Genomic DNA, 9,904 nt, shown 5'->3' with positions numbered 1-9,904 from the left:
GGAGCACATCACCGAGGAGGAGGTGGAGGGCGAGTGCCTGGACCTGTGCCTGCAGCAGCTCTACAAGTAGTGAGTGCGCCCGCGCGGGCCGGGGGGGGGGGGGCGGGGGGGGGGGGGGGCCCGGGGGGGGGGCCGGGCCGGGGGGCGCCGCGGGGCCCCTTCGCGTCCCCTCGGGGCGCCCCCCCGCACGGGAGGCGCAGCAGCGCGCGCGGCCCCCGCCTTCCGCCCTCGTCCGCACAACGACCCTGCGAGGTAGGCGAGGCCGAGCGAGGTTCCGGGCCGGGGGGGGACTCGAACCCGGCCCGCCCGGCACTTCAGTCGCTGCGCTAATAATGCATTGGTTGCTATTAATTGTCCTTATCGATATTGCCCTCTCCACCGCCACTTCCTATGAACAACACAGGCTAAATCAATGTATTTGCTCAGACAAGTGAGCGAGAGAGCGCCCCATATAATAAAAAGAAAAAAACAAACCCTTTTTATTGCTCTAATTCACCGTGCTCTCTTAGATCCATACTCCCGCTTCGGGTACTGTGTTTTCCAGTTAAACACCAATAATGCCTGGCCAGTGTAAGATAAGGGGGGATGTGAAGGTTCTCCTACACATAATAAAAGGGCATTTCAAGAAGCGAAGTAATCGAAAGTATGACTGGGAGGACCACCCGCCCCCAAATCGTCCCTGCAACTGGAGGAGTGAATCATAACGTTTGCTTGCAGCTCGTGGGTGAAGGACGTGGGCCGGCCGGCCGGCCGGCCGTGGGGGCGAGGGTGCCTCGTGCGTAGGGAGCCCCGAGGCCACCCGGACGGGCCACGCAGGTGCCCTGGAAGATGCCGTGGGCATCCTGGGCGAGCAGAAGGGGCCTCGAGAGCTTGGTGGGGGTCCGGGGAAGAGCAGCCGCCCCTTGCCGGCTTCGCCCTGGCCAGCGCTGGTCGAGGGGACGGGGCGCCTTTGGCCCCGGTGCTGCTCCTGGCCCCCTCCGTGTCTCGGGGCTGAGCAAGACTCTGCCCTCCCGGGGGGGCGGGCAGGCGAGAATTTGGGGGCCTCACCTCGGAGCCCCCCTGGAGGCTTCCCGGCCAGGCTTCGTTCTCCAGCTCTGTACATTGTTCTGCTAATCTCCCCCCACCCACGCCCCAGCCTTGCTGTCTCTCGGATTAGAGGGCAAGACTTATGCATGGGGGCGGCGGTGGGGGGGGGCAGCTTCCAGGTCAGGTTGAATCCTGGCACCGTGTGTGTTCAGAGCCAAGGGCTTGTGGCCCCTGCCAGACTCATCCCTGGCATGCTTTTCTTTTTTCTTTTTTTAACCTATACACATCACCCCTCCTGCTCCAGACCATGTGCAAAGTGCATCAGTACCCAGTGGGCCCCCGTCAGCTCTGTAGTGTAGTGTACGGATTGGTCAGCAACTCTCCGTTTGCCATGCCTCTCAGAGTAGAGGACGGGCTTTTCATATCCAAGGGATACTTCCAGTCTGGCTTGGAAAAGCTGGTGTCTCCCAGAAATCAAGGAATACGGGAACCTGTAGGATTTAATTCAAGCTGAGTGTCATCCCTAGAGCTGTGATCTTTTGAAAGTTACCAGCTCAGCTCAAGAACGTGCAAATTAATGTCCAAAGAGATGCATATACAGTCTTTTCTTTCTCCTCCACCTGCCCCCTTTACCCGTCTGAATTTTCCTCTGCATGTACATATATATTTGCAGTGTAAGCTTGCCTGCGATCATGTCACGGTCAATTGTGTGTGGGGGCGGGGGGGACAGCTGTGGCCACTCGGCGATGCCCCTTTCCTGCTGTTTTATTTCAGGCATACTCTATTTTTATTCCAGTGTGTCAAGGCAGACAATGGAATCGCCAGTAATTGGTTGCTTGGGAAAAATAATGGGGGAAAGAGTGGAATAAATTGATAGTGGCCGGGAAAGCGCGTGCTGCAGAGCTCAGAGGAGCTGCCTTGCACCCTGGCTGTGCAACGAAGCGTCGGAGTTGCGCTTGCGGGTTCTGAGCTCAGCAGCTGAGCACGTGCCCTGCATGCAAAGGGCCCCGGGTTCAGGCGCCCGGGCTGGGAAAAATTCCACCCTGCAATCGGTGTGAAAGGGCTACCGGACTGGACTGACTCAGACGTGCAGGGCAGATCTCCGTGTTCGTAGGATTTCCGGCCTGAAATGTAGGGGAGGAAAAAACTATTCCTTTCAAGACTTCTGTAATGAAAGGGTTGGCATTGGAAGGTGAGGCCGGGGGGGGGGTGGATTTTGGAGGGCAAATAAGAATGGGGGGATTGGAAGGGAAGGGCACCCGGGGAGAGAGGCGTGTGCTAAGGGGGGTGAGAAAGAAAGAGAATTGGCTTGAGGCCCAAGCGTGCCAGAGGGAGAAGGGCCACAGAAGGCTGGCTGAGGACCCGAGCAACCCCAGGCAGGGGGATCAGGGGCTGGACTACATGCATGTGATCGGATACATTCAGGCTCCCCCCCCCCCCGCTTTGAACTTCAGAACATGCCTTGGGGTTCCAGAGCCACAACTCTGGCCCTGCAGAAGGCCGCACGCGTTTCCCACTTGAAATGCAAGGCTTTTTTCACCTTGGAGAGGATAGGAAGAGTCCGTCCATTGCAGGAATGCCAGAAGGTGGAGGAATGGATGCGATGAGCAAAGCCTCCACGGAAGGAGGAAGGACGTTCTGGAAAACGTTACACAACGGGCAGGGTGCCTTATATGGATGCAGGTGGTGATGCGACGCTTCACCTTGAGAAGGAAAGACTCGGGAGGGGAGAGCTTAGAGTGAGCACGAGCGCCACAAAGGATGCCTGGCTAAGCCTGCGCAGCCCCCCTCCCCTCGCCCCCGCTGCCCCCTTCGGAAAGAATGCCTAGACAGGAGTGCAAGCCTGGCTCTGGTCTAGGCAGCCGTTTGACTGGGGGAAGGAAATATTCCTGGCTCATACCTTTCCTGCTAGAATAGAAGTGAGTATTCCACAGCGATGGAAACAGAGGTGAGGGAAAGCAGTCGGATATTTGCAAACGGGCAGAGCTCCCCAGGAGGAGCCGTTCCAAGTGTGGGGACGTGATGCATTGCCAGCTGCAGCGGCGAGGAATGCCGCATGGACGGGGCCGTGCGCTTGGGAGGATTTGGAGCGCAAAGCGGGGCGCAGATGGGATCTGTTCCCAGTGTGGAAAGCCTGCGGACTAAACCTTCAGATCAGTTTCCCTCGCTTTGTGCCTTGTTCCCACTTCAGCTTTGCAGGCTGAAAGCAAGCTCGGCGGTTAGCATCTTTCCTTCAAAAGAAACCTTTTAAGGCTTAATATTGCTAGAGGAGAGAAATGAACCTGTGAACATACGCGCAGCATGAAGGGGAGCTTTTTGTTACGAAGTGATAATTGTAATAAAAGGTGCCACTCCACTGAGAGAGAGAGAATGCTTTGCATTTACACGGTTCATTCGTAATCACTTCTCTGTGACCTCGGCATTGATGGGGCAAAAACTAGCATCTAAAAATAAAATACTTTCATGCTTGCAAACATGTGCAAACGCCTACCCCTATCCCAAATGGTTTTGCAAAGAAATAACATTTCTCTTTAACATGGCAATACTTGAGCTATATGTGACAATGGAGTCAAAAGGCCTTTTTGTTTCAGAGGTTGCCAATTAGCATGGGAATTGTAGCTCCCTTCTTTTGTGGGAACTAAGTGTAATATGTCAGTGTAACTGGGAAAAAGATAAGCCTCAGAGTCGGGGGAAAACTGGGTGAATGCACAACGTTGCCCAGGCAAATGTATTTTTATTTTAATGCAACCTAGGGCCCTCCATATGTTCCCTGATCACTGCCCTTTCTGGCTGGGTCTGATGAGAGTAAAAGTCCACAGCATTTGGAAAGCAGCAGCTCACTGAAGTCTATCTGAATGTATTGAGATGCAACTGAATTTCAGACAAAGAGATGGTTTTGTGAAAGCAGTCCAGAGCCTCCCCCTGGGCAGCCTACTTGTAGCAGCAAAATACAGTTTTCTAAACCGTTTTAGACTGTCAAGGCCCTCTGTGCCATTATAGTCACCGTTGAAGAGGTGTCACTCCTTTCCAATCTCACTGTTCTTGCAAAACTCATTTCTGTGTCTCACCTGAGACATTGGAGATGACAGGTGGTTAAGTGAAGTTCATCTGTCCACATTTTAAGCTAAAATTCTTCCACCAAGCTAGGCTTTGCCTGATGTAAATATTCCACCCCCTTCCTCAGTAAGGGCAGGGGAAATGCTGGTCCAGAGTTTTCTGCACTCAGACTGCGTTAAATGAGGTCATTAAATGATATATAACATATGCCACACCCCCGACACAAAAGCATCTGAAGAAGACTTGGGGATTTAAATTTTGGGGAAGGAAGAACGCCACGGACTGGTTTCTAGGCACACACTTGTATGGTAGAAAAGGAGGTGCCTGATTATCTTCAGTACACACATAATTTGCTTTTATGCTCAGGAAGGGAAGCCCTGAGGGATGGCTCTTTCTTGGGCCATCCGCACGCTGTTTCCATCTTTTTACCTTGTTCCCATTCACAGAGACCAAAGAGGGACTTCCACGTAAGGATTAGAGGATAAGGCATATTTAGAAAAAAAATAAAACATAAAAAGCCATTCTCCAATGTGTACAGTTCAAGGTATGCGGAAGACTAAACATTCTTTTGGTCACAGGTGACGGAAATACGGGGAGAACTGGAATGCCATTATAAATGCAACTTTCTGTACTGATACAACAGCGCATTGAAAAACGCTTCCATTTGTGAAATGAATATATTGTGAAATGAATATATTACCCAGCGTGCCGAACTTATTTCCAACTTGTTCTTCGACTTCTGGACCACTGACCTGACTAAACACCGGCATGAGATGTCTCTAGACATAACACTAATAACTTCATGTCACCTGGTCTGGGTCCTGTGCAGCAGAAGCCCATGGAAGTGAGTGTGCCCCATGTAAAAGTTCTGTATCAAAGGCTGAGAAGTGACACAAAACGCACCAGGAGGAAAGTTCCTCTAAGTGTGAGGTGAGAAACACGCTTTTGATGTGGGTTTCTGCTTCCCCAACTCCTCTGCCATGCACCTCAGGCGACGCGATGCGCCCCATAAACATCTACATGCACCCTTCTCTGTCGCTTTACTAGTCAGCACCCACAAGGTTAAAGTGAAGTGCCCAGTCGCTGAGTGGCTTTATTCTCAGTTTCGGGAGACTCAGTTTGAACACCTGGTTGTTCCTGGGGTGGGGGGAATTATGTACCCCATGTTAACTTTCCTGTTTACAGTCAACATCCATCAGTACAACCTACTGGGAAAAGTTTCATATGTCTTCAGCGCTCCCCAGGTAGCCAGCAGGGACTCTGAATGCTTTCTGGAAGAGACTCTTCAACAGATGGATAACCCAGAAGGCAAAACATAATCCAGTGTGTTACTGAAGCATATGATTTAGGACTGTTCATTCAGGTTCAATAGAAAACTTATAGGCCTCAGTAAAAGAAAACAGTCCTGAAACTTGGAGAAAAGCAACGGCTCTGGCAGATTACCCTCTGGCACAGATAGTGAGCAGAATGTCCCAAACGCTTTGCCAGCTACAGAAGCAAACAAAAAAACCCTTTCATGATGTAAACAGGAGCAGTGCTAGCTCAGAAATGAGCCATTGTCTCAGAAGTGTTAAATCAGCCATTGCCTCAATAAGTGCTGCTTTTTGCTGTGAAAGACTGCGGTTTTAAAATGAGGTTGCAGGTTTGCACGGAAGCGGAACAGAAAGAAAGGAGCTGGGCTGGAATGGAAGGGGAGCGGAGCTTCCAGAGATGGTGGCCTGGCCGCAGGCTTGCTGGAAAGCCAAGCGGGATGGGTTCTGGAGGAAAGCAGATGAGGGAGAAAGAGGCGAGAGTGATGGCGAGAGATGGACCACTGGGGGGGAAAAGACAGCTCAGTAGCTCATTACAGAAATAGGGAGGCATATGTGTGTGTCTAAAGTGAGGAATTTATTCAGAAATGCATACTGGCATTTGTTTCATCTAGGAGGTGGCTTTTGGAAAGAAGTGGAGGAAAGTGGTAGCAAAAGGAATACAGATTTCTTTATCGAGCCAAGCCTAATGATCTACCAGTAAATGGAGAACGAAGTGGGTTGGCAGGAATGATCATTTCCAACAAGGGTAGAAGATCTGAGAATGCCGAAGAGCGTGCCTCACCTGGATGGGGGCTTTTTGTTCTTGTTCTGGAAAGGAGAGACTTTAAGTGGACACACATGGGAGTGAGAGTTAAAACAGCACAGGGGCACGTTTAGATGAGCAGGGCATCGTGCAGAAGAATGGTCCAAACGGAACGTGTTCCTAAACGTGGGAGAGTGTTTTTTCTGGCCGCCTCATTGTGCACGTCAAGCAAGCTGGTTGTGGCGGGACAAAACTTCGAAGCCTTAATAGTACCAGCATCTCTTCTGCAGCAAATTAGATTATCCAGACTGGGACTGTTTCCTTAAACTTGATACGAGCAGTGCCAAAAGCAGCAATTAATGCTCTGTGGAGAAAGGAGTGAGAAAATGGAGCCCAGAGAGATCTCTCTCGCCTGAAATAGATCATCCAGAGAATGTTTTACTGTGGCCAGATTGGTGTTGCATATAGAACGTTATCAACACATCTGATTAGGTTGCATTGAAAGAATACACAGTTAAGATTCATTAAAATCAATGCAATTCTTTCCCAGTCTGCATCTTTGAAAGATGCTCTGCTGATTTCTGTGGTGGAATTTTGGATTGAAAACCTGGCATGCTGGATGTTCCATAATTTCACTACCATCTCTTTTGTTCTTATTGTTGCCTTTATTTAAGTATGCAAAAAAAACCCCACCCCAAAATAAAATAAAAATAACAAGAGTTCAGTGGATGACAGCTGTAAGAACTCTTGCCGAACAATATTTTGTGCTTTTTTTACAGAGTTGTCATATTCCAAATTTCTGGGAAGGATTAATATATTCTCAGCTTGACTGTTCCTAAGCAGTTCAGATTCACTGACACTGTCATTCATGAAATTTGTTGGAAGGGGCAGAGATAAGGGCTCTTGATTGCTCAATGCTGTTCATAGTTTAAGGGAAAATGTCATACTGTATTTATGCAGAAGTGATTTTTAAAAAGCCATTCCTGCTTATAGCTTACGTTATATCAGAGATACTAAGGGGCGGCTCTCAAGCACACACCGCCCATCAGTCGATAAAATCACCGTACCAAATCTTTTGGTCCCGGTGTCGCTGCATCTCATGGAAAGAGCACCTCATGAAGGCAGGATGTCCATTCTCCAGCTCCAGTTTCCAGGGATCCTCCACTGTCTGAGGCACAGACTTTGCCAGGCACGGCCCACTAAGATTGTCCCAACCGGATCCGGCAGGCTCCACTTGCGACTTTCTGCATGCGAAGCGGATGTGTTAGGGCTGCCTCCTCTCCTACAGCCAGTCCTGTCGCTCCTGATGGTCTTGGATGAACCTTTTACCTGCCTGCAGCTCCCACAGAGGTGAGCTGCCGTGTCAGCCCTCTGCCGCTTGGCTGATCACCTGCTGAAACACTCTCCTGAGCTGCACTTCTGCTGGGAAGCTTTGGTGCCCAAACCCGCTGGGTATTTTCCCTCTTTCCTCCACACACGTTTCTCTCTCTCTCGTGGTTTTTTTAGCCTTTCAGGAAACCTAAAAAAAGGCCTGTGCCATTTTTAATGTATGTGCAGTGCTCCCAGTATTTTAGGTATTTTATAAATAATTCATATCATATACAGCCCTCCCAAATGCTGCCGCTTGTGAGCCCAAAGTTAAGTCAGAAAGCTTCCAAGAGTCTCCAGTTCTCAAGGGATTATTGGTGCCTCTGCTAGAAAAGTGAAATGGATTTCCTTCCCGAGAAGGCCAGGTGCTTTTCCCCATGTGGAGGAAGCGCAGGTTGCCTGGCTTTGTGAAGTTCCCGTGTTCGCAGCCAGACTGATTGTTCTCTGGCAGAGCGATCCCCTTCAGAAAGGTTGCCAGAGGCAGATGGCGATGTCTGGTGACACGCAGGCAGAAATTCCACAACGGGAAGGAGGACACCGTCTCTCAAGGAGAGAAGAGGAGCCCGTCCTGAGCGCTCTGTCCAGACGGCCGCAACCCTTGGCTGGCCTCGAGAGCCAAGAATCCTTACTGGTCAGTGGGGAGGTGAGGGTGTCTTTCTGGCTCCACAGAAGCAAAATAAGGCATCCTTCGGAGTCAGCTGCTTGAAGGAGGTTTATAATAGGACACACGAGTTACAGTAGCCCTTCCTCTCCAGTCTCCTACCATTTTGCTTTAACCCAGCTTCAGAAGCAGTAGTACTCTCTGCCTCCCGGTGTTTTCTGTGGCTTAAAAACTTCTTGTATTCATCTAATGGTTTACTTTGAGGCTTTTCCAGCTGCTTGCCAGGACGAATTTTTTTGCGATCAGATATGGCAACCAAAAGGGACTGCAGGTGGCGCAGTGGTTTAAACCGCTGTGCTGCTGGGCTGGTTGATCGAAAGGTCGCCGGTTCGAATCTGCACTATCTTCACCCCCCTTGAAGTCGAGGGGCTCCTCAGGGCATTGGACATTACAAAGGCACCAGGCCCTGATGGGTTACACCTGAGAGTACTTAGAGAGTTGGCAGGGGCACTCTCACGCTCGCTGGCCTCCATTTTTGAGACCTCGTGGAGAACAGGTCAAGTTCCAGAGGACTGGCATCAGTGCTCCCAATTTTCAAAAAGGGTAGTAGAAGGGACACGGGGAATTATAGACCGGTTAGCCTTACGTCCATTGTAGGAAAAACAATGGAAAGGCTCATAATAGAGAGAGATGTAGTGATGCTAGATAGGGAAGGGAGGCTGGCAGCCACACAACACGGCTTCCGCAACAACAGGCCCTGCCAGACAAACCTTGTGGAATTCTGTGACAAGGTTTTGAGATGGCTATGGAGGGGATGCAGTGGATGTGGCTTACCTGGATTTCAGCAAGACCTTTGACAAAGTGCCCCATTATATCCTGGTGGAGAAACTGAGGAGTTTCGGGATACACCAAAGCACTGTCCGGTGGATTAGGGCATGGTTGACTGACCGAAAGCAGAAGGTAACCATTAGTGGGGAATCATCGGGATGGCGGCCAGTGACAAGCGGGGTCCCCCAGGGCTCTGTCCTGGGGCCGATCCTGTTTAATTTTTTCATTAATGACATGGAAGAAGGGGTGAACAGTCTGCTGATCAGTGGCCACAACTGAGGAGCAGGTACTCCAGATCAAAGGATCTGGACAGACTATGGAAGTGGGCAGGGGACAACAGGATGGCGTTCAATGTGGATAAGTGCAAGGTCTTGCACTTGGGGCATGGGAATGCGTGTCATAAGTACAGGTTAGGTGACAAGTGGCTGGAGAGCAGCACTTGTGAAAGGGACCTCGGGGTGCTGGCTGACTGCAGGCTGAACATGAGCCAGCAGTGCGATGCGGTGGTCAAGAGGGCGAACGCCACCCTTGGTTGCATAGCCGGAAGCGTGGCTTCCAGATCGAGAGAGGTATTGCTACCACTCTACACGACTCTGGTGCACCCGCAACTGGAGTATTGTGTTCAGTTCTGGGCCCCTCATTACAGGAAGGATATAGCCAGGTTGGAGTCAGTGCAGCGTAGGGCCACAAGGTTTGCAGGGGATGCCGTATGAGGCGAGACTGAGGGAGCTGGGTCTCTTCAGCCTGGAGAAGAGGAGACTCAGAGGGGATCTGTTGGCAACATGCAGGTATGTGAGGGGGTGTCACATGGAGATGGGTAGAGACCTGTTCTCCCCTGCAGAGGAAGGCAGAATGCACTCCAACAAAGCGAAGCTCAGGGAACCAAGGTTCCATTTGGATGCCAGGAAGCACTTCCTGACAGTCGGGACCCCGAGGGTGTGGAATGGGCTTCCACGAGAGAGAGGTCGT

The 9,904-nt window shown here is 50.9% G+C and overlaps 1 protein-coding gene across 2 annotated transcripts in view; it reads left to right on the top strand.

Moving 5' to 3' along the window:
- PPM1E (protein phosphatase, Mg2+/Mn2+ dependent 1E) overlaps nucleotides 1–9,904 on the top strand; it is a 71,696-nt gene that overhangs the window by 14,411 nt on the left and 47,381 nt on the right. Inside the window, exon 2 of one of the 2 annotated variants that reach the window (XM_044430122.1) lies at nucleotides 1–69. In XM_044430122.1, coding sequence (XP_044286057.1) covers nucleotides 1–69 — 69 coding nt within the window. The remainder of the gene's footprint in view (nucleotides 70–9,904) is intronic. The other variant, XM_044430124.1, reaches the window with a different exon arrangement.

Source organism: Varanus komodoensis, unplaced genomic scaffold (genome assembly GCF_004798865.1).
Source record: "Varanus komodoensis strain SLA01 unplaced genomic scaffold, ASM479886v1 scaffold20_1, whole genome shotgun sequence".
NCBI classification, from domain to species: Eukaryota; Metazoa; Chordata; class Lepidosauria; order Squamata; family Varanidae; genus Varanus; species Varanus komodoensis.
This window is presented reverse-complemented; position numbering and strand designations above follow the sequence as displayed.